This window comes from Lonchura striata, chromosome 4 (assembly GCF_046129695.1).
Source record: "Lonchura striata isolate bLonStr1 chromosome 4, bLonStr1.mat, whole genome shotgun sequence".
NCBI classification, from domain to species: domain Eukaryota; kingdom Metazoa; phylum Chordata; class Aves; order Passeriformes; family Estrildidae; genus Lonchura; species Lonchura striata.
In genome coordinates, this window is record NC_134606.1 from 46,580,314 (window position 1) to 46,604,982 (window position 24,669).

At 38.2% G+C, this 24,669-nt stretch overlaps 1 protein-coding gene across 1 annotated transcript in view; it reads left to right on the top strand.

Moving 5' to 3' along the window:
• The window catches only part of COL25A1 (collagen type XXV alpha 1 chain), a 294,301-nt gene that overhangs the window by 242,716 nt on the left and 26,916 nt on the right, over positions 1–24,669 (top strand). The window contains exons 18-26 of the mRNA XM_021525517.2: positions 3,380–3,424; positions 14,742–14,804; positions 15,255–15,323; positions 16,231–16,275; positions 18,251–18,295; positions 18,815–18,892; positions 21,838–21,861; positions 22,762–22,806; positions 24,379–24,423. Coding sequence (XP_021381192.1) covers positions 3,380–3,424; positions 14,742–14,804; positions 15,255–15,323; positions 16,231–16,275; positions 18,251–18,295; positions 18,815–18,892; positions 21,838–21,861; positions 22,762–22,806; positions 24,379–24,423 — 459 coding nt within the window. The remainder of the gene's footprint in view (positions 1–3,379; positions 3,425–14,741; positions 14,805–15,254; positions 15,324–16,230; positions 16,276–18,250; positions 18,296–18,814; positions 18,893–21,837; positions 21,862–22,761; positions 22,807–24,378; positions 24,424–24,669) is intronic.

Sequence of the window (24,669 nt, forward strand, 5' to 3'; positions counted from 1 at the left end):
TCCTTCCAGTGGAAAATTCCCCTGGGTGCTGTGTGGCTGAGGCTGCTTCTGCAAGGAAAGGTCCTGCAGGAGTTACAATAACTGTGCTGCACGAGGCCCTGTGAAGCTGGGGAATGTGCTTTTTGAATGCAGAGAACATCAAACACAGCAAATGCTGTGCCTTCAGCTGCCTTTTGTGAGAGTAGGGGGCAGGTCCTGCAGGGAGAGCAAAGAGACAATGAGAGAACTGGATTTGCACATTGCAGTATTTGGTTTCCTTGTGGAGCCATTGGCATTGTTCTTGCCTTTTATAACATTGAATATTTTCCACTGCACACTGCTGCCAGAGTCAAACAGAATCCTGCTGCCAGTTGAGATATTCCAGACAGACAGTCAAGAGCTAAAATTCTATATAGTGGATGGCAAGACAGCCATTTTCTAATACTCAATATATTTTGGTGACTAAGCAAAACCCCAAACCACATATAAGTAAGAAATAAATAAGACATTAGGTATTTTTATTTAAGAAATTATAACTCTCATCAGAGACTAAATAAGACTATTATGGTGGCAAATGCAGTTCCTTAGTAAAGTGCAGTTTTAATTAGGAAAGGTAATCAAAGTAGTTTAAAGCAATCTAATCCACAGAATCATTCAGTGTTGCATTCTGCAGTGTATGCTTTGCTTGGCTAATAAACTAGAAAATGCACTTAAGCGCCTGTGGAGATTTAGACTCTCATTAAGTGCCTGCCATGGAGGGAAAACTAGCAGTGATTTATCAGCAGACTCTTGGTTCTCAGTCTCAGGCACTCGGATTTGATCTAATTCAAGTAACATGGATAAGTTGCAGCAGTTCAGACTTGCTGTATTCTCACTTTCTTTTTGACACCAGAGGGGGGGCTTAGTGTCTTCCTTTCATTTACCTCGTGATTTCCTGGTGTGTCACAGCTCCTGTCCCAGCCCCAACCATCATCTCCCACAGCATGCCCAGTCAGCGTGCCTCCTCCAGCCAGGTGTCCCATGTCTGCTGCCCTGCACCCCTGCTTACCAGGGACTTTTTCACACCACCAGGGGTTGTGGGAAGCTCTTTTTCCAGTTGGAGGCATGTCTCTGCATCTACATCATCTCAATGCTTTTCTCCCTCTCTGTGTGCAATTCATATTTCTTTCCTGTGTCTTCTTTTCTTTCTTATATTTTTCCTTTTATCTTCTTCTAGTTGTCCCTTATCCATCTTCTTAGGACAAATAGGTGTTGAGCTGCCCTCTCAAATACTACTTGCATGAAATGAAATGTGACAATATTTCAGCAGTCTGACAAGGCTGTTGTGGACACAATGACCTGTTCTGCCAGTATGTAATAGAGTTAGTATACAGCCTTGGTTTCTTTAAAAGTCATTCTTCTCATAAATCATACTTGGAATTTTTATATTAGGAAAGGTCCAAAAATGTAAATACTTTGCATTCATCTATAATGCTAACTGTAATTAAGAAATAATTACTGATTTCATTGTGTTTCATATTGATGTACCTTTTAGGGGCATTTTGATTGTTTTAGATTACTGTGGCTCTGAACTGGCTTTGGTGGATCCTTTCTGCTTATTTTGTGTGACTGTATGGGGGTTAGATCTGTCCCAAAGCTAAAGAGTAACCTACTGCAGCAGCACTAATATAATATCAATTATAAATATTCCAGTTCTGTGCTTGCAAGGGAAATTTAGTGTGTCCACAATTAGGTGGTAAAAGTTGATGGTCGTAGCACTGTATGTATGGGGGCTCATGCAAAAAGTGGAAAGACAGAGTAGGGGGATGGAGTTAAAATTTTGTTAGTGCAGTGGAGCATTATTCTTTTTCAAGAGTAAAAACCTATTTTCTGCTTTAGAAAGTGATAGTCAACATACCAAGAAGTGTCTATTGAAAATGGCATCCTGGCCTCTCTTCTTTCATCTGAATTTATAGGTAATATTTTGAGACTGGAATCTTTCCTGTGCTTTTAAGCAATTTGAACAGTTAGAAGTTTGGAGAAACTAAAACAGACAAAGAAGCTGTTATCAGATCCTTCTATACCACTTAAAAATCATTCAATTCGATGAAGTGATTTGCAGACCCTTTATTGTGTTTTTCATTTTGCGGCCAAGTGTCATTTTGTTATGAGTGCTTCAAGTCTGTGTAATGTCTCTGCCTCAGAGAAATGTCTCTGGGCAGTGCAGTTTGATGGACAGCTGTGTTATGTGTAGGTGTGTTTATGTTTGTTTGTGTATGCATGAGTGTATGGATCTATGTAAGCGTGTGTGTACACAGGCACATAAAATATTTTAATAGCGCAACCTGTAGGTATCAGCCCAAACCGCAGAGTTGAAGTCTGGGGTTCTGTAAAAGCCTCATGAGCATAAAAAAATCTGGAATATAGTTCAGTTCATTATAAAGGTAAAAGTTGGCTTCAGAGTTCAAACCTGAGCTTCCAGAAAGTTCAGGGAATATTCAGATCCAAGGTGCTGGTTAGAATCCATCTCTGTATTAAAATAAAATCCCCAGCCTTTAAAATAATGCTTTATTCATGCATTACTACTTTTTTTTTTTTTCTGTTCATCATCTTTATTTCCCTTATTTCCCTTATTTCCCTTATTTCCCATCTTTCCATTTAGTTGATATCTCAAAATGACCATTTGTGAGAATGTTGTCATTCTTGTCTTAGACTAATTCCAAAATTAATACATTCAATTTTCAATGCTTGTCACAAAATTACCTTGCAAATAGAGTTCTATAGGTCTTTCCGTTGCAATTTTAAATAAGCAAGGCTTTTCTGGGTAAAACAGTAAAAGATTACATTCCCACTATCTTTCATGACACCGTGTATGTTCACAGATAAAGAACAAGCTCTGAAATGATGCAGTGGATAGCTCTATAAAACTGATGGCCCAGTTATAATTAGGCAGTCCTGCTTGAATTGTGCAATTTAAACCAAGCTCTTCTGAATTGCTTTGTACCTAAATCAGGGAGTCACACAGCACAGTATCTAGCTCAGAGTTGAAAATGGAACAGAATTAAACATCTGTCATAAATATGGAATGTAAATGGCAGTGTGTAAAATGAACCAGAAAACTGCTTGTTTTCTTCTCTTTTGCTGAAGTCTAATGTGAATTCATATTTAGCTTTCCTGACATGGATTTTCAACCCTGTGTGCCATCTTCACATTGAAGGTTCCCAGAAGATATCTAAGTTCTTACCATGACTCTTACTAATTGTACATTTACGTCACTCATTTTGAAAAAAAACCTATCTTGCTGGTGCTGACTAGCAATCATTTGTGCTCTTTTATCTTCCTGCAGAAATTATGGGGCTGTTCAATGCATAGTGACCCTAACTGGATAATCTCTGTAATATTATGTAATTTTCCTGTGTAGGGTGAACCAGGCCTTCCTGGGCTTCCTGGACTCCCTGGAATAAAGGTAAATACTGTAGTACCTGTTGTACTGGGTGGGAATACCACAAAGAGGGGGGGAATGCAAGAATGTGACTCAAATGGACTTACTGTAGTGTCTTGCATCTTTTTCTGTTTCTGAGGTATTGAACTGGGGTTTTTTACAGAAAGTTCTCACATGGAAAATCGGTTAAGTGTCTTATGAGTAGGCAAACAGTATATCTTACATTAAAATATGAAGCAGAATATTCTAGTTTTTTTCTTTTAAAAATCTAAAATAGTAGAGGTTTTTATATTTTTTTCTTGAATGGAAAAGTCTTGTCATCAAAGTTATAGTTGGTTTCCACTTTGTGTGCTTTCCAGTAGCAATATTCTACTGAATTAACCAAGCCTCTAGCCAGAGAACTGCATTAATTATAGGCAACCTGGCTCTGTTGACAGAAATACTCTGTGCTCCATTACATAGCAGTGATTTCCATTGACAAGTCAAAATATTTTAATAATATTCTATTCAGTGTTAGCTACAGTCCCTGACACAATACTTGGTTTAGTCCCTGACTTCCAGTTTGTTGGAATCTTTAGATAAGTTGATACAAAAGACACATACTTGGTTTAGTTCTAACATAAGTGGTTGCACTAGGATCTGCAGACATTTGCACAGTTTGAGCTGTAACTGTGTAATTCTCCACAGAGGGAGCAGATTCACATATCCTGAGTGAGTGCAGATCAGAATGGCCACTTTTCCTTTATGTCAAAGACTGTTCTTTCAGAAAACAAAATCTCTTTGAAACCTTTTCTTTGCATTCCAGCATGGCCCTGTGTATGTCTCAAGGAAAAAGTTTATAGGATTTCCTTCATAACAAGGAGGATAAGTTAGAAACCAACTTCTTTTCCATTGTGGTGGGATTCAGGATTTATCTCATGGAGTATAATATTTGCAGTGATTTTCTCAAGGGACCTGTGAATTGCTACACTATTGAAGCATAATGTCCTTTCTGTGTTACTAGTGAATTATGGGGGGAAACTGAATGTGCTATTAGATTTTGTGTGTTCTAACAGCTTAAAATGTAGTTCCTGTGGAGGTTGTTCATTTTCGACAAGAATAAACTCTATACTGAGTAGCGAAGATCATGCAGGAGAAGTCTTGTGTGATTAAGCTATTTTTATTAGGGTCTTTGGCAGCAATCCCTATTCTGTTTACTTTAACAGTGAGCAAAGAGGTAGCTCAGCTGGAGGTCAGTGGGGCACTTGCCTGAGGCACTCATCCCAGGGACACCTGCCAAAAGCAACCAGAGCCGTGGCTGCTCTTTGGGGTTCCCATGTTCATGTAGACCACATGTCCACTCATATAACCAGTAAATAAAAAAGTTTGCATCTGAGTGGCTGCTGTGGGAAAATTATTTGTTGGCAATAAGAATGGCTCAGAAGCGCAGCTTCCAGAATCACCTGAAAGACAAAATGTGAAGTGAAAAATTAATGGTGGGAGTTTTGCCCAGTGAAAATTTGTTTCCAAATTCAATGGATACAGTGGAAAAACAGTGCAGTTGCCGGCAGAGCCAAATGGAATCATTTGGTCAAATATTAATCATTTAGGAAAATACTTTTTCCTGTTTAAAATCCAGTCCAGGGGGAGACTAGTGGTGTTTCAGTGAAGAAATTTCATCTAATGCAATTCTGAATTCTGTGACCTGGATGGTGACAAGGAAGCAGAATATGCACAGGACAGAGCAAAGCATATCTGGTCACATTAGACTTGCAGGATGGTTGCTGTTCATTTCAAAGCATTTGTAATCACTGTTTTATTAAGCAGTCTGTAGTAAAAGACCCTAGAGTCTTCTGAATCACTGAGACTATGTCTGTGGCATAAGAAGTGGTAGCAGAAACTAGAGAATGGCTGGAGTTAGGAATATGGGCACTCATCAGCAAAGGTCAAGTAGTAGTTTCCTCCCTTTTAGCAAAGATTTATGTACCACCATGGTAAGATCATTATGTCGATTTCCAAAAACAACATCATTGTTATCTCATGGAGAAACAAATTTCCAGTGATCTGGTGTTGATCAAAAGCTACTTTGAAATAGCAGAGACAGGATGAGAAAATTGAGCGTGGAGAAAATTCAGTTGTCTGGACTTGGAATCAGTTGGTGCTGTCATCTTGTACAAAACCAAGAGGAATCATCTTACTTGGAGCAGTGACTTCTTTTTCTTTTTTTTTTTTTTTTCTTCCTTCCAGAGTGATCCTTTTTGTTTGTTACAATTTTTTTTTTCTGGGATTTTGGGTTCTGTTCCCATGTGAACTTTATAAAACTCTCCAAGATATATCTTTGCTACTCTAAGATTATCTTAACAGTGATATGCAGTAGTGGTGTAATATCAAATACCTAGCAGAAACCTCTCACGATGGCATTGCGACATCTAAGAACTTGTTACAAAATTTAAGTTTCCATAAGGAAAAGTTTTCCTAACAAACAGATTACACCTTTTCATGCATTTGTGTGCCAGCCCAGTAGCTGTTGGCAGAGATTTTTCAGGCTTTTTCCAAACTTTGCGAGAGGTAAGGAAAAGATCAAGATACAGGTTTATTCTACACATTGAAAATTTCTGGATGTAGTTCTTAAATGTTAAATATTAAGTCTCGTTTCCTTAAATCTGTTAGTTGACCTTAAAATTGCTTCCTTGTGAATGATTCTCTACAGTGGCAGGCTGTATTATGAAATGTTTTAGGTAACTGTGCCCATGCACAGCGCTCTCCACAAAAGCTAAACCAACCTGTGCAAACACAAATGCTGTGCCAGGCAGTGGATCATTTCTCTCCAGCTACAGCTCAACTTTCTTCCCAAGGCTGAGCAAGCTTCCCAAGACATCCACTCCTCTGTGCTTCAGCATACAGGAAGGGTTAATGAACACTAATCACTGAGAAGCTTTCAGCTTCTTATAATGCCATTTCAATCACTTAATCAATGTTCCTGGGAACCTGTAAGGACTTGGCTGAATGTGATACTGCGGTCTGAATGAGTGGCAACATTGCACAGACATGCAAGTATCGTATCTGAATTCAGGGTACACAGCAGGGTCTGCTATTACTTACTTTTCTAGACTCATTCACTAGGCACGTGAGGATGTTTTGGGAGTTCTTCCTCTTCCTTTTCATTCTCTCCTCCTTTGTCAGTTGGTGCCATGGAGGAAACACAAGTGCAGTCAGTTATTTCCAAGACAGTGTAGAAGCTCTCTCTGACATACTGGAGAAACATTTCTCAAGCACCTGTTGCTGTTTAGGAATGGCTGGAAACTTAATGAGCCCTAAATGTGTTCCACCTAAACTCAGAATATTAACTCATCGCTCTACTATCCCCCAACTGATGCCAAACAGACACAGAAGCCTGTCTGTGAAACACAGACTTCATATATCTGTTTTACCTCATAACTTTTGTAGAAGATACTTACAAAGCAGCACTTGCTTACTGTGATGGAAATCATGCATGCCCTCATTCACTGTAATGTCAGATCTCTCAAATCTGTTGCATTGCATTTTGTGGAATTTGGCCTGTACAGTCCTCAATTTCCTCACTGCAGTGAGAAGCCTTCACAAAACACAAACCTCTTCTCAGTAACAGCACCTTTTTCAGGATCTAGATTTTTCTGTGGTATTTCTGGCATTTGTCCCTCAGATTTTAAAACAAATACTGAACTGAAGCTTACCAGCACATACAAATTTTTATTTTATTGTATTCAAAAAAACTGAACCATTATGTGGTTTGACATGAGAAGAGGAAGGTTGCTTAGCCCTTCTGCTTTTGGGAAGTATGGAAACCTTTCTGTGTTTTGAAATGCAATAGAATTGGCTGATTCAATAAATTTGTCAGTGTGCAGTGTCTTGCATCTTTCTGTACAATCACTTTGGATTGACTTCCCTGAGACTGTGCCTGAGCAAGGTTTCAGGAAAAACCTGGATAAGGATATGATTAATTTGAATAAATTTTATATCCTTTCATTCTTCTTGTTATGAAAGCAAAAGTGGTTCTAATTATTTCTGTACCTATTTTTTTTCTATACCTTCTCAGAGATCTTATCCTCTAAAGACTAAAAGACTCTGCTCCTCAGAACGTATTTTTAAGGTCTAAAGGGCTTCATACAACTTTCACTCTGTTAGTTCTGTTAGAAAAGAGAAATCTTGGAGGAAATGAGAGAGAATTTTCCAGCTGGATGCATGGAAGTTAGTCTCCTATTTAAACTCTTGTAGAAGAGAGCAACTGTTGTTGAAGCTTATGTGTTTAAGTGCTGCTCTTTCCATCTGGCAGCAAAATGAAAGGAAACCTGAAGTGAATGGTAGTTCTAAGCATTTTGGTTTGGAGTCAATGCCATTTACTGCCTATAGGAAAGTTTGGTAAATTCCCCTCTTCTCCCAGGAGTTCTTAGGAAGGCTGTTCTTTTTCTAATTTTCCTAATGCAGTTTTCCTTTTCTGTATTTCCACTCTTCTTGTTTTTATTCCTTGATAGCATTAACAGTAATCCTGCAGGGTCTCTCTGTCTCTCCTCTCTCTCTTCCCCCTCTGCAGGTTCTGGGTGTAAATGGGAACTGATCTAAAAATAGGACTTAGTACCCACCTTTGGTGGGCTGGGTGTCAGAAGTGTCTCTGTGCATTGGTAGGTAAAATACATTACATGACTGTGCAATGTGTTTTAGTGTTCGCTTTCCAGAATGGAAGTAGGTATACAAACATATATCTGCATATTACACCTCTAGCTTTGTTCATTGATTCCTAGCTGTCTGCTTTCCATATATTATGGCAGTAACCAGCTGCATGGGGTAGACATGTAATTTCCAAAAACTGATTTTGAGAATCAAGGCCAGAAAGTGAAATCATCATTAACATTGGATGGTATGCGTGTGTCAGGGGTGCTTACTTGGGTGTAAGATCTAGAGAAATTCTTCAAGTTCTTATTGATCTCTCACAAACTATATCCTCGAAATCTCTTATTTTCTGTTCTGGAAAAGATAACACATAAGGAACTGAAACACAGACTGTTGTATCCTCTAAAGCTGTTAGTAATTGGAAGACTGAATTTATAAGAACTACTTCACAGCATACATTTTATAGCATGTCTTAATTTTTCATTGTGCCAAAAAAAAAAAAAGCGCAAATAAAAAGTTCTGAAAACAGTTTAATAATGTCAGGATCCAACACCCTACTGTATTCAGAAATCAAGTACTTTGTCATCCACAAAGAAGACTTGACATCAGTAATCTGAATGTATTTCTCCAGTACAATTTTTTATAAGGTCAGAAATGAGGGCATGCAATAAAGCTCCTTAGCTTTCAGAAGAGCAACAAAATTCCTTAGATTTGTCATGTAAGTCTTTTTTAACAGAAACAATTTGGGGCCAAATGCTTCATCATTTAGCAGTTTGGTCATAGAAAAGAATTAAAAATTAGGTACTCATTACAAGAAGTGTTTTTATTCTATCCTCAAAAATAGTTACCATGCTGACTTGGATTATAACTACCCTTAAAGTAATAACTCCCTTATATGATTAATGAATGCAGAATTAATAGAATCATTACTGGTTCTGATAGCACTCTTCCAAAGCAACATATTTTCCTAGGGAGACAGAACTTAAAAGCAAGAAGAAAATTAGGTTTACTAAAAAGCAATATATGTCATACAAAGTGAGGTTTGTTGTGAAACCTCAGGGTTTCAGCCAGGTTGTGTAGCCAGGTTTTACTTCCTAAACTCCAAATGAATCATAAAGTCTAAATACACTTTTGGAAATTCTAAACCACAATTGTTTTTCTAAGTTTAGAGAACGATTAGGGAGTAAAGATATTGTTTCAAATGTGATGAGTGAGCCAGACAACCTGTTTTAACTGGCAATTTCTGGAGCCAATTCTAAAGTGATATGAAAAGCCTTAAGAAAGACATTATGAAATGAGGTTAGGGTTACTTTTTTTATCAGATTTCCTTGTACCTTGTTCATTTCCTTCTTAGGAGCTGAATACTGTAATCATCCAGAGAGGAAAATTCCCATGGACGTCAGGCTATATATATAAGTCCCACTAATGCCCTTCACAGTGACAAAGTATTCTCTGACTTGTATAATCTAAGGCCAGCAGAGTTTCTGAGAAATTGCTTCACTGGAGCTAAGTGCTGCAGACAGAGGGAGGACATGAGCAAGTGCAGCTCCATAGACCACCATGGATTGCTGTGTTACAGGACCCTGAGAATTTGGCCCTCACTCCTCTCCAGAGTGGAGGAGCTGCAGTGTTTTGGTAGATCACAACCTCAAAAACAGGTTAGGACAGCAGACGGTAACTTAAGGAAAATCAACACAGGTACCCATGATCAAAATTCAATTTATTACAGCTTCATAGCTGTTCTTCAAATTGTCTTGCATCTGGGTTTGGGGTCTTTCTTGATAGCTCTTCTATATATCCCCACCTTTGCAGGATTCTTCTGGTAGTGTTAGGCAAGGGAAGGGCGTCATACTGTTTTTGTTTTAAATATTCTCATAAGTGAGCCAGGGTAAAACTGAAGACAATCACTGGTGTCTTGATGTTGTTAAGATGAGGACCCTTCTACATCAGTCCTCATCAGAAAGGAACTTTGGGGTCTCCCAAATTCTGTTACTCTTGAAGAATTTGCATGGTGGTCCATGCTAGACAGGAATTTTGGAGGTCCACTAGACTTGGAGACGGGAGTCTGGACTCTGCAAGCCTGTCCAAAGCTGTTTATTCAAACATGGTTGTGGTTTTCCTCCAGCCCACACCACTAGGTTTGCTATTAATGGCAAAGGTTGGGTGCATCACCCTTTTTGGAGTCCTCCACAGAAATTCAGGATGCTTTGGCGTCGTTTGCCAACTCAGAGGTGTGCATGCAGTAGTATTGACCTTGGTACATTTGGATTTCCAAGAGAATGCCAGGAAAAGGTGTTTGTGTTTGTCCTGCCAATCAGCCCAGGAGGCACAGAACTTCCATGGTCTTGGCAGTGGTACCAACATTGAACAAAGTCTTTCAGGACCAGTGAACAATGTAATAAAGGTCAGAGACATTTAAATTTCTCTAGCTAATTCTAGTCCATAGCACTAGATAAGAATAAGGTTTGAAATTACATTCTCCTTTCAAATTCATAGTCTAAGGGTTGGTTTAGTTACATTTTTGTAGCACAGAGAAAATACTGTAATAATCTGATGTAGCTGGAATATAGTAAGGTAACCATGACACTTACAAGTAGGATGGTAATTTCAGAAATGGAAGAGAATTTATTTCATTGTTATAGGAAAGTTGTGGTTTGGATGTCTTCCTGCAGCACAGGTTTCTTTTTTAGGAATTCATTGATCTGGATGTGAAAATGTGTTGTATAGTCATTAGGAGAGTGATTAAAGGAGGAAGAAACTTCTTTGGGAAGCAGTGTACCTAACAACTGCTGTTCTCTGCTGGTTGCTTGCATCAGCATTAACCTTTGCATTTCAGGCACTGAGAGAGGACTAGGTGTGTCTGTGAGAACAAAGTTTCAAATGATGGTGATGTATGTCCCAGCTGTGCAATGGAGGCTAATTCTGACCAAATGTGGTATTAGAACTACACTGTTAATAAACAGTTGCCAAATTAGTGATGTTTAAAACAGAAACCGGCAGTGAAAATGTCATTTCAACTGCTGTACCTTTTTTAAGCAAAACTCCAAGTTTTAGGCAATTGTGGGTTCTGTAAAACTTAAACTGACAGAGAGTGAAGTAAAGTGGTTCTTAGGGTTAACTTCTAGTATCAAAGTTAGCCTCTGCTTCAGCCCATGAAAGCTTTGATCATCATGAAAACCAGTTTTAATTATGTCTAGATAATAACCCTCATAAAAATCTATCCTCTGAAGTAAAGAACAAGATGAGTTTTTACTATTAAATTCTGATTGCGCTCACATTGCACCAGGTTTAAGGCATTTTAGGGCTCTTTTCTTCTTTATACTGTTATAAGAGGTGAAAAATGAACATAACAATGTTTGTGAATGGTAGTATATTATTCGTTATCTGAACCTCTAGTATTTCCACAGTCAGCAAATACTTGAAAATGAAAATGAGCATGCATGGGGGTAGTCTCTTAAAATATTAACACATAAAGACACTAAAAATTATTCTTAATATCATAACACATCACTTCTCTAGACTGGAAGAAATTCACAAGCTTGTTATTTTTTTTTTTTTTTTTAACCAAGCTTCCTGTGTTGCGATTAATACAAATTGCTCCAAGTCTAACAGTGGATGAAGTTTGAATGCTGAAATATACCTTGTTGACATCTTCTGCAATGTGGTGGTTCCTAAGCAGTGATTTCATAACTATACCAAAGGGTTAAACAAAAAACCAAAATGCGTGACAGTTATCATTTTTTGATGGCATTCTACACAGCTGCCAAACCATACTTCAGATTACAGTATTGCAGATTTTATATTCCCTGTCCCAGCTTTAGCAGGCAAAGAAGATTGCTGTACATTTTAACAGGATAAAACCTTGATTTTATTGTAAGAAGTTGTAGTGAGATGTTTGGAAAAGTTTTATAAGTCTTGGATGACTCTGATCCCTTGCATTCCTCTCAGCCTTTCATGGTGGCTAGAACAAATTCTGCCTTCATTTAAAGAAGAGACTTATGAACTCCTAGGAGGTTCTTCAGTGAACACCAGAGCAGCAATGGTGTCAACCCACAGTGCCCTCCCAAGCAAGCCTTTATCTTTGCTTTCCTGCTGCTATGTGCCAGCTAAATCAAATATATCATATATTTACAGACAAAGCTAAAGCCCTTAATTCTTGATTTTCTAACCACATTCCTGTACAGCTCTGGAATCTTTTTTGTGTCACGGACTAATCATAAAGGTCTTTCCCTTTCCTTTGCATAACTGGGACACCAGCATGCTTTACTGAGAGGAAACTGTTTTCTTTACATTTCACACATCACTGGCAGTGCCAATTTTGATCGATTCCTTTTTAGTTTGATTGTTTTTTTGCTGAGTGGCATAAAAGATAGCATAAAGCATGAAGTCATCAATATTATGGCAAGATGCAGAAATATACCCAATGAACATTTTACTTAATGCTTTATGCTGTGGTTACACTCAAGGGATTTGAAATATTAGAGAAGACATGGCTTAGTTTCAAACTATTCAAAGACCTTGTATTTTTTACTTAAAGCTTAGTTCAGATGGCAAATCAGATCTCTTTTTTAATCTACTTATCCTCTCTAGCACTGGATAGAGGGAGAATTGCATGTTTTTCTTTATGTAGTCAGGTTTTAACTACTGCAGTTTGTTTCATGTGTGATAAGAATACACTGTTGAATCACATTCAGCTTGGCATGCTCTGTAACTTTCCCAGCAGAGCTGCTGCTCACCCAGTCAGTTCCTGCTCTCTGCTGACACACTACTTCTTCCACCCCACATTTCAAAACGTTTTAAAGCTCTGTGCCATATAAGACTTGTATTCTATTTATGCTAATTAAACCACCAGCTTATACCATTATCAATTCTACTAGCTTTTGCAAAGCATCTTTTTCTTCTCTTCTCTCCTTAGAGATTTTGGAGGAAGGTGGGGCTGCTTCTTGGACTTTGACAGAAGTTTTCTTGTAGTGTGCAACTGGTACAGTCTTGAGCAAAGAGAAGAATTTTACTTAAAAACTTCATCAGCCTTTGAGTGACACTTCTAAGCCTTACCACTGAAAAGAACCATGTAGTCACTGCATTTTTTTTCTGCCTGAAGTTATAATAAGCTGGCCAAAAAATTAGCCCAGGCAAATTTAGTATTAAAACAAGATGGGGCTGTTGACTACCTTCTCATTCTAATATAAATTATTGAAGCAGCATTGTTCTTCATTTGCTGAAATTAAAAGTGCTTCCATCTGCAGTGGCAACCTTATGCTACTCTTGCTGCTGTGTACTAATATAAAGACTTATATTAACTCTAAGTTTTTTCTCTTATGAGAGCAAAAAGAAAACCCCACTTGCTTCTCTGTGACATGTTTGTCTCAGTTTATTTCTTTACCATATTTTGAATCACGGCCAGCTGGAACTTCATGTGAGAAAGCTCATTATTTACTTGTATTTTTCTTATAAGCTAAATGGAGGTCTCTGGGAGCTTGCTGTCATCCTTGATATAACCACAGGGAACATTTCTTTGGCTTTGAACAGTTAATGATGGATTGCTAATGAGAGCACAGATGAATGTGCAAGAATACTTCCTAATTTGCTCATCATGTGCAGCATACCTGTATTTCTAAGGAGGGGAAGAGGTGAAGAGAAATATTATTCAACTGCTCATATGCACTGTCTCTATATATTGTCAGTAATGATGTCACTAGAGGATTATGATCTATTGGTCTTTTAGCTATTTTAAGAAGCATTTAATGGGTAATTTTCAGTCATTAAGTTCAGGGATATTGCAAAAAGGTTAATTAAATAAATATTAATTGGGTTACATAACTGATTTTAAGATTTACAATAGCTTGTGGATATATCTTCTTGGTTCAAATATATCTGAAAAAAATGCAAGATTAAATATCAGGAAGGCTTATTCAGGAGAGTTTGTGAAGGAAAGCGTATGGCTTGTTAATCTTGCATTGTGTCTCTTCAGGTATGGAGATAGATAATAAAATATGGCCTTACTCTTCTGCCCAGTGCTGCTTCTGCTGCAACTCTGCTTGATTCTTGCTATTTGTCTGTCCTCTTTGTACAATTGAATGGGAAGGAGGGGGGCAGAAAAGAGAGGGAATGAGGAGAGCTGTGCCTCATTCCCAGCTGTCCACAGCCCGAGAAGTTGCCTGGGTGCAGGGAACTGCAGTATTTTACTGTCAGAAGGAGGAAGGAAAGTGCCATGGTACTGCAAGTCTCTGACTTGAAAGGAGACGCAACACATCACAACAGTACCCTCTCCGTTTGTCACTGCTTTGTCACACAGCATTCCTGCCCATCCATTCACATGCTGCAGTAGGAAACCACCTCAAAACACATCACTGAAATTAACTGTCCCTTTTTAAATTTAGGAACACTCAGATCTCTCCTCCTGCCTTCAGACTTGCTTTGATAATAGTTTGATGTGTTACCTTCCAGACCAGGTTGCATATTAACCATCCTTAACCTCATAAACCCCATCTTTGACACCTTCTGCTTCATTTGCATCTCATCTGCTGTGTGGTGGCTTGTTACAGGAATTTGTGCTGGTGAAAGTAACCCATGACAAAAAGTACTTCTGTGTAACTGTTGCATCACAGCTGGAGGGCTGTAAGCAGTACAGGGGAAAATACCACCCAAAATAACTTTGTGTTATTATGAATGCATACTGCTAAATAAATAACCCTCTCATATTGTATTTTTGAAGGGTGAACCAGGTTTCATTGGTCCACAAGGAGAACCTGGGTTGCCAGGGCTGCCAGGAACAAAGGTAAGGGTAATGGGCCAGTGCTCTGGTGTGAAGCCCCTTGAGCTGATGTCAAATTCAACTTTACTCAGAAAGTAGCAGAGACTGAGGTTACTATTGGAGAAAATGTGAAAAGTCATGGACCAGTGCTATGAGATAGATATATAGATATTCATGTTGGTGTCCTCAAAAAATGTGAAGGCAGATGTAAATCATAACTTTAATAAGTCATCATTTTTCATGTTAGGATCCCCAAGAAGAAACTGTATTTTCATAAATGTGGGGTTTTTTTTAGGAAAATGGCTTGAGCGTGTGTGCAGGAAGTAGAACTTTGATGCTATGCACCAGATTTTGAAAACACAGATAGACTAAACCACTGTTTCTGCTGTTGGCTTGGTTTCTTTGGTCCTGTGAGTTGGTGATGTGCTATGGGCTGCCCAGTATTTTGTGATATCCGTGTGTCTGTTGCAATAGGGTGACAGAGGAGAGGCAGGCCCTGTTGGGAAGGGTGAGCGAGGTGAACCTGGAATCCCTGGACCAAAGGTCAGTCTGATTTCTACATTGGAAATGTTTTGTAAGTTTTACACCTATGAACATGCCTTTGCCTACTGAAAAGTAGAACAAAAGTTGGTGAGTGAACTTTTAAATGAAGATGCTGTCAAATGCTCTACTGCAGTCCAGAAGACAATGGCAGTTTTGTGTTCACAGCTGTGAAACTGCAGTCTAAATGGACTTTTATTTGGTCTACAAAGTAAAGACACTACCTACATACTCTGTCATGGAATTGGCCTAATTCATTCCAGCTGAAGTACTGACCTCCAGGTCCCTAACTTTCAGTACTGAAGCTTGAACTCTTCGACCACTGTAGCGATTGAATGCAGAGAAAATCAATTTTGCATGCTGTTTTCTAACTCTCTAAGAAAGAGATCAGTCTAACTACTTTTAGCATCGTCTTAATATTTCCCCTGGTGTTGATATTACCACGTTTTTCTTTCCTAATGCATTTTGAAAACAATAAGGTTAATTTTGCACTCCTTGCCAGTTAGTTTGTATTTACCTGAACTGTTGGGAGAAGAAGTTGTGGTAACACTATATTTTAATCTCCTTCTGTTAGAATATTTAAGTAGCTTATCTATCTTTTGGCTATCATTTCTCAGGAGCAATGGGATGACATATCTCATTCCTGAAAACCAGTGATAACGATGCCTGTCTTTACTAATGCCAATACTACTTTTCCTTTGGAAGGGTGGAATCTGTAACCATTGCACTCTGGTGTTAAAGAATATATTCATCTGGGTGCTATTAAAATAAATGCCTTTAAAAATTCATCATCTTGGTAATATCAATATAAAGTATTTCTGCTGTTCCAAACTGTAGTTAGTAATGACTAATTTCTTTTTCTCTGCACTCCCATTTCTCTATCATTTTTCTCCTATCTTTCCTCAAACAGGGGAAAACAGGTGAACCTGGATCTAGAGGCCCCAAAGGGTCAAAGGTTAGTGGTAAAGAAACTGTCTTTAGGAGACTAATTACCATGATGAGTTTTAGGATCAATTATTTGTAACATTTATCTTTAAAAGAACCTGTAACAATCTGCAGTGTTCTTTATAAGTGAAACCTTATGACCTTCAATTTTAGCCAAAAAAATTAGTCAAGTCACATGGGTTTTGAATACTGTGATTCTAATCCTTTTTCTGTTATAACATTCATTCCACTCTGCTCTTGATTTCTTCATGCAAATTGGTTTCTCTCTGTGTCACTGATGTGTGTTACTCCTCCCACGTGCCAAGACTCAGTGCCTGGCTGTGGTGTTATGGGTTTGAAATAGTTTTATGGATCCAAACTCTGGTGAGCTGGGAATCAGAGGAATTCCAAGCACTGCAGGCTGAGATATGACGGTCAGAAGTTCTACAAAGGCAGTTGTTGATTGTGTTGCTGTTTTACTTGCTTTAAAAAGACGACTTTGTTTATATCTTTCCACCCATTTATCTTTCTATAAATATAGTTGGTTCACATATATGGAGAGATAAAATATATGTTTTTTGTATGACTTTATCTGCTGTGCAAATACTGTTCCCACTGGATTCCTTCATGTTCTATGAGGGATGAAAATGTACTTGTGTAGGTGGTTAATGACAGGTCTGCTGTCAGAATAAGGGTGACAGGACAGTGTAGGCTGGTGTGATACTGTTTGCAGTACTTGTAAGATCCTTGAAGAGTGGCCTTAAGTGCTTAAGGATGTCATTAAACAAGTGCCATTTAACCTCATTCATTCCCACCAGAAAGAAGTGTTGGAAGGCAAGGGAACTGATGAGGGGAATTAAAGTATCAGAGTGAGAGCAGAAAAGTAAATCAGCCTCTCATTTGACTACAGTACCTGGGCACCTCCCACTGCACCAAAATCATAAAGATATCCCCTTAATTCCCTTTTTATCAAAAAAGTATATAGATTTTCATTTTACCTGCATGAAAATCTGGCCCACAGGAGTCAATCTAGTGGCAGGGAACTTAATTTTTCAGCAGTTCCAATGTTCACTAGCTTCTGCCAAAGCAGCACTGGAAGGAAAGGCAGATGGCACAACCTTTATTATGCCCTGCCACCAGCCTGCCCTCCATATGCCTTCATTAGCTCTATGAAGGTTTTCTGGTTTCTCTTACCAGAAAGCTTTCTGTTCTGTTACCACTGGTGAATTAATCATTCTTTTCCTGACTGTTACCAAAGTTCTTTAGATGTCAACAGGAGCAAAATTTGCAGTCCTTACCTATATTAATTTTGAGTAACATTAAAATGAAAATATAAGACTTTGCTATGAAAGTCACTGTGAAATGAATTGTGGATGCTGGGATATGAATGCATACATGTTTGAAATTCCCTCCATCATTTGAATCATTACATATAACCAGGACTAAAAACCTTGTATGTAAGCTGGTAATGATTTTAAGCCTGTCACAGAAAGGGCGTTAGGAAACTCTAAATCTCATAGTACAGTTGTGTTTGTAGGGGAGGCAGTGACTCAGACCAGGGAAGTTCAGAAGGTTAGTGGAGGTGTAATCACAGAAAGAAAAGGTTATATATTTTGAAATACACATTTGAAGATGTTTTTGCCTAGTTTCAGACTGAATAATTTCATTTCTCTAGTATTGTGTTCACGCTTTTGATAGTAGTGTCATTAAGAATAGGGGTGTTGCACAAATTGCTTAATTGGTAATCTGCCCATTATTGGTTCTTTGGGATTTTTTCTATTGCAAACCAATACATTACTCTAATATTCACACAGAACCAAATGCATCATTGTCCATTCTACCAGTATGCAGATTTTTAAGGATTTTTTCCTTTCATTAAATAAGATTTACAATCTGTTTAGGATGAGAAACCCTGTTAATGTAAGAAAACATATTTAAAAGGGAAGAACTATGTGATATATTGTCAAGTGGCATATCTGTTTTTTTCATGTATCATTTTTACACAGGGTGATACAGGTGAGAGAGGTGACACAGGATCTGCAGGTCCACGGGTAAGTCTACTTCTCATCTCAGCTCTTTGTTTTGTACCCTTAGGTTCAGTCCATGTGAATTGAAATTGTAGCAGTAATTCTAGTTAGAACTCCGGGTGAAATTGGGCACTCAGCACTGTTGGAACATGGTTGCTAACTGACATTAATATGACTGACACCAGTCGCCACTATTTGAAGCAGTCTCCAATCCACACTCTCTGGGCAGGATCTTACAAGCCAGGTGTTCTGACATTGTTCACTGCCAATACAGAACTGGAGTGTAGTAACATCCTTAAATGTCTTTTCTCAGAGGTTTTATGTATTTCTTTTCCCACTGCAGCACAAGTCACTTTGTACTGACTTGCTTATTTATCTTTATTTAAAAATGTTTTCCTTTAAATTCTGTGTTCTGTAGTAGTACATTGCAAGTACAGTTAGAGTCCAACACCACACAGTCAAGTCAAAGCATGTGTCAGTAGTTAAGATTCTAAAATAGTCTTTAGCAGTTATCTCACAATTGTAATGGAAAATGTATTACAGGGACTACCTGGACAGAAGGGTGATCAAGGTGCAACAGAGATAATTGATTATAATGGCAATATCCATGAAGCTCTGCAGGTATGCAAACCTAACAAGGCTGAATTGGCTTAGTCTGGTCTGGGGAAATATCATTTGACAGCATTGTATTTCTCTTTTGTCTAGAGCTTGAAAACATTTTGTGTGCAAAATTGTTGAGCTTATTAATCAGGTATCACTGTCTATATTTGGAAACCAGGTTTTCTGTGCCAGAAGAACTGTTTCCCTGATACAAATTAGCTGAGTGAATTAGTTTCATGTTCCCTGGAGACTACTGACATCACCTAATCAGGATGAAACGAATTCATTGTTGGCTTCAGTGTTTAGTGCTGAATTAATGTAATAAACCACATACACAGGTTCAACAGAAGTGTCTGCTTTTCAATTCATGTATTATAATATTGATAGTTCTTTGTTTTCCTTGTTTTCCTCCTCCTCTTCCTGTAAAATGCAAAGAGCAAAATATTTGAGATTTGGAAACAATATAACACGGTTCCATTAGCAAGCTGTGGATTCAATCAGCAGCTTGAGTACATTAAGTAGACCAAGCACCAGTCTTACTTATTCATTTCTGGAAAACCTATTTTGACTGGTGTGGAGGATTAAAGTGGGGTTACAAAAAGAATGAATGAGTGTTTGCATAAAAGCAAAGGACCAAGATGACATATGTCATTGCAGTCAAGGTGGTTTACATTGCAGCATACTCAGATGCAAATTCTGTGCAGTATAACTCCACCAAAGTGAATGGCTTACTTATGTGAAACTGAAGACTGGATTTGGCTCATTGTGCATCTGATCACTTTCTCACTGAAGCTGCTGAACTTTTTTCTTACATTTACGCAGTGGGAGTGGGTAAATGTCTGACCAGTCATTCTGTTTCCAAGGCACTTTCAAAAAATAAAAAAAATCTCACTGCCTTTACTAAAATTTAAAAGCCTTGTATGTCACTAAGGCTGAGTCCATTCTTTCATTGTGTCCGTGGGGAGGTCTGCATAGACATGTTGTGAGGCTCTGCATTATGTTTGCCTCATTTGGTCAGCTTGTAAGGGACTTCAGACACACAGCTTTCAGTCATCTAAATCCCTGTCCAAGTTACATGCCTAAAGTAGCCTGAAATTCATGTGGTGTATTACCAGACAGAGATTTAGCAGGGGCTTTAGCCACTGTATCTCCTATATTCTGTCTTTGTATTGTAACTCTGGCATGAGTGTTACTTTCAAGTTTCCTCAGAAAAACTGCAGCATATAAAGAAGCCTTAAAAGTGGACTAAAACCTTCTACAGTACTTGAAACATTCTAGAAAGCCATTATCCCATTGCAAAACGTTCCAAATGTCATCGCCTTCTGATCCAGGGCAAAAAAAAATATATTAATGGGAATGGCTGTGCAAGGAGGGTGTAAGTAAGATTATATAGGATCAGTCAAAAATATCCTTGCAAAATCCAGCTCAGTCCTTTCAGATGGCAAACATCCATTCCTAAGTCTACTGGTGCCAAATTCTTAGGGGCTCTGAGATTTGCAGTTCTCTCACAAAAGCACATGAGAACTTCAGTGCTCAGCACTGGACTGTGAACTTGCACAAAATTTGGCCTGCAGATTTAAGAAGTTGACAAGAGTTTGCAAGGTATGGACTGCTTATCTCATGCTGGAATTCAGTAATAGATCAAGAAGCAGTCTAGCAATTTAGTTACTTTGCTGTGTGCCTCGTATTCAATCCCATGTACAATCTTAAAATTGTCATCATGGTTTGAGCAAGACCCTGCTGAGAGTATGTGGCTTTCACTTGGAGGATTAAATACAAAATTCATTTCTGTCAAAATTGCTCTTCAGACCTATTCTGCAGAATTTCCCATGGCAAAAAGCAGTAGTTTCAAAAGTTTAACCTTCATAGGAACTGCAGCATTAGATATTAAAATATCTGCCACTGTAAAGGGATCCATTGCTGTGAACATGTAAACAGTTCTTTGCAATGGTTATTTTAGGTTCTCATACCTAGATATGCTCATACCTGAACTTTTCAGTATTTTTAGAGTTCAGGATATATTTCCACTCATATGTTGAAATGGAAATTAATATGAGTATATTAAAGAATAGGAGTATATAAAAGCTATGTGTTAGAAAACAATTTTGTTCAGGTACTTTGTATTGAGTAGGCTCCAGATCTTTGCCTACAGTACGTATTGTTGCACTGAGATGTGGAGATTATTTTACAGCTTGAAGCAGAAGATCTGCAAATTTTTATTGCACATTGGATAATAATTACAAAAGCAAGATATTTCTTTTTCCATGTAGGCCAGTAAGTTCTTCACATGCAAAAGAAAAGTATGTGTGAGCTGCAATATATGGGGGTTTTACTCTGTTTAAAAATATAGACAAGCATTTAAATTACATTTTAATACTTTTCCACTTGCTTTTAGATTCTTTGGCAAAAAATGTCCCTTGACAGGTCAAGGTATTTTGCCTTCTTCCATGATGAAAATATCCTTTGTCTTTCCAAGAATTCAAAGTAGAATTGTAAAAACATATCCGGGTGGTAGACTGACAGTTTTGGATTTAGAACTGCATTTTTATATGAAAATTAATGTTACAACTCCACTCCAGGAGTCGTATTTACTAGTTAAAGTATGGTGCAAATCCTGCACATTACAAAACATAGGGCTAGTCTTTTCGTCGACTTCAGACACCAACCCATTATGTTTTCTTACCTTTTTGAAGCATTCTGCTTAGATTTTGCTTTTTAGTCATTGTTTATTTGATCTCTTGCATTGTACAAAAATACTGCCTTCATCTAATTCCAACAGAAACCAAGCAGCTAATACAACCACAAGAGCTAAAAATAACAGGGGTTTTTATTTGTGTTTTTGAAGGCATGGTGTCTCTCACATGCAGCATAGGTTCTGTGGAGATAATAACTGTAGCAAACAGAATTATTTATATCATTGTTTAATTCTGCTACTGACAACTCTTGTTAATACCTTTTGCCGACAGAGGATTGCCACCCTGACTGTCACGGTAATTCATTATTGTTGCATGACTTACTGTGCACCGTAGAACTTCTTTGTGCATCAGCATACTCATAATTCTGCTAACTCGGGACATGTCTTCATTGGATGTCACCCTGGTTCATCATAACGTGTATTGACTTGTTTGCTTGGTGTTCCCATAGCAGAGGACCCATTGTTGAAAGCCAACAATGGAACCAATTCTGCTCCTACTGAATTAATGGCAGAACTTCATTTAAGTACGAGACTGGGAAAGCACATTCTTTTTTGTTTCAAGTTCTTCTCTGCAAGATTGCTGTTGTTGTATTTTCCCATCTGGACATACCCTTTCTTTGTATTAATGCAGGGGATTTTCAGGTGTTGTTGTGGGTTTTTTTCTAAAGCATCCTCACTATGTACCATCCAGACCAGTGTTTGATACATGACACTGTGTCCACAGCCTGAGGAAAAAATGAAAGAAATGCTTATGTCTTATTCCATGGCAATTTCACAAAGCACTGAGTATCCCCAGATTCACTTAGCATCTTTTAGCAGAATCGTCTTTAAAACTGGTTGAAGATTTCTCCTGGTCTCAGATTGTTTTGGCTCAGGTGGTGAGGGCTGGCAGATATGATTGGGTTTTGGTCTCCCTTCCATTAGGGGAAGCAGTGCCATTTCATCAATAGGAGCAGAGGACTTTATTATAAAATATGAGTTGTACTGTTATTTTAACACTTTTTTTTGTGGTAGTGTTGTGGTTGTTGAGAGCTGTCATAAGTTAACAACTTGTCCATAACTAGTCTTGGTTCCTCTTGTGTTAAAAATCTAACCTGTTTTGTTACAGTAACTGTATTAACATTCACCCTTTGCTTACATGCCAGTTCTGCAGGAGTTTATTTAAAAGCTGAGAGGTTTGTGTGTTTCTGTTTAGGGACCACCAGGACCACCGGGACCCCAAGGGCTGCAAGGGCCAAAGGTGATCTTCCTTACTTTACTCATATCTCAAGGGTGGAGTGTTTTCTGGGTTTTTTTAAATTATGTATGTGTACAGGTAGATGGAGCCTTCCAGCACAGTTTTTAAACTGTAAATCTAACAAATACAGCATGTTTCCAACTTTATATCCCAGATTCTTGAGATGTAGCTTTCCAGAACAGGTGACTTGTTTAGTTGCCACACAGAGATGCTTAACTAAGGACCAGCAAAATTAATTAGTAATGAAAGAGCACAGAAGCATCTCACTCAGGGATCAGCACTGAGGTTACTCCCTAGGACTTTGCAAAACAGCCACAGAACCAGACAGTGGCTCCCGTGCCTCAATTCTGGCTTATTGGGAGTGAGGTGGGCAAAAGTGTCTGCAAGACCACTGACCACCATGTGAGTGCATGTGAATGCAGCTTTTCAATCACAGGGGCACCCACCCAAATAAGTGCAGTATTGTCTAATGCCAGTAAAAATTACAGTGTACACATGTGGGCAGGAGCCTGCCTGGAAACCCAAGCCTGCCAATACCACCTGGCTGGTGCTTATAAGTAGTACAGAAGGGTTAGTGAGCAGCCCACACAAAGGCAATGAGTACCATATGCTGCCCTGTTCTATAACATTTAAATAATAAATTTGTCTATATTCAGAAAAGAAGTGTTGAAGTTAGTGGACTCTCCCTAAATGCTTTTAAACTAGTTGAGATTCTTATCCTATTTCTTAAATACTAGATACTGCCTCTTCTCCCAGTGTCTCTATGTGATTCCAAGAGCAAATATGTGCATCTACAATGACAATACTAGACACTTCAGTTTTATACTTTAGCTAGTATTTAATATAGAAATACATCACAATACACATCTACATTGTTCTAAGAAATAGTGAGAAACAAGGTTCATTCTGTGTGAAAATTCATAATAGAGTATACAGTTAAGTGTGCAGAAATTGCTTTTTGCATTATCATCTACCCAGCAATTCTGCAACATGGAGTATGTAGTAAAACAGAGAAGTTGGAGTGTGGAAGAGGTTGTGTTCCTTTATGTAGGTGAGCGTTCTCATTCAACACTTACAATGTAAAGCAAAATTCAACATCACAGGAGTTTGTTTCTAATGGTATTGACTCCTTGCATCACCATAACTTGCTCCCTTGGAGAATGGTACCCAGGAGCTGGACATAAGACAATGTGGTGAATGTGAACTCCTTCACTAGGTGATGTATAATAGGGGAAAAAAAAACGTGAAGTCTCTCTCTACCTTACGTAAATTGAGAGGCATGATTCTGTATTTATTCTGGTAGCAGGCAAAGTTTCCATTGGATTGGGGTCCTTTCACCCCTTGGATTTTGTCATCTTTTTCCTTTCTTTTTATGCATTTGTCTGACCATTATACAACCCAAAGTTTGTGTAATGTCATAATCAGGTGGGCTGTTTATTTAATATAGATAATAAATATATGCTTTTGACAGAATATTCTCTAGCTTTGTTGTCGTTAATTATGGGAATTTCACTGGCTCTTTCCTCTAGTGTCTGGGGCAGTTGGGATAATCCAGTTCTGTCTTATCTGTTGCAGGGTGAACCAGGATCCCCAGGAGCTCCAGGAATTGATGGAGAGCAGGTACATTTTGTTTAAATCATAGAGTGAAAAACATGTGGGCAACCATAGATTGTTTTAAGAGATTATTTCCATCGTTCCAAATGGTAACTTTGCTTTCATAATCTAAGTATTATGGTTATAATAATTAATAAAGATCATTATAGTGCTCCTGCATACTTTGTGGTCTAATAGTGTCTGCATTTTACTAGCAAAGATATAACATGCCCATGACTTCTGCTTATTAGGATCAAAGCTAGAATTCTGGTG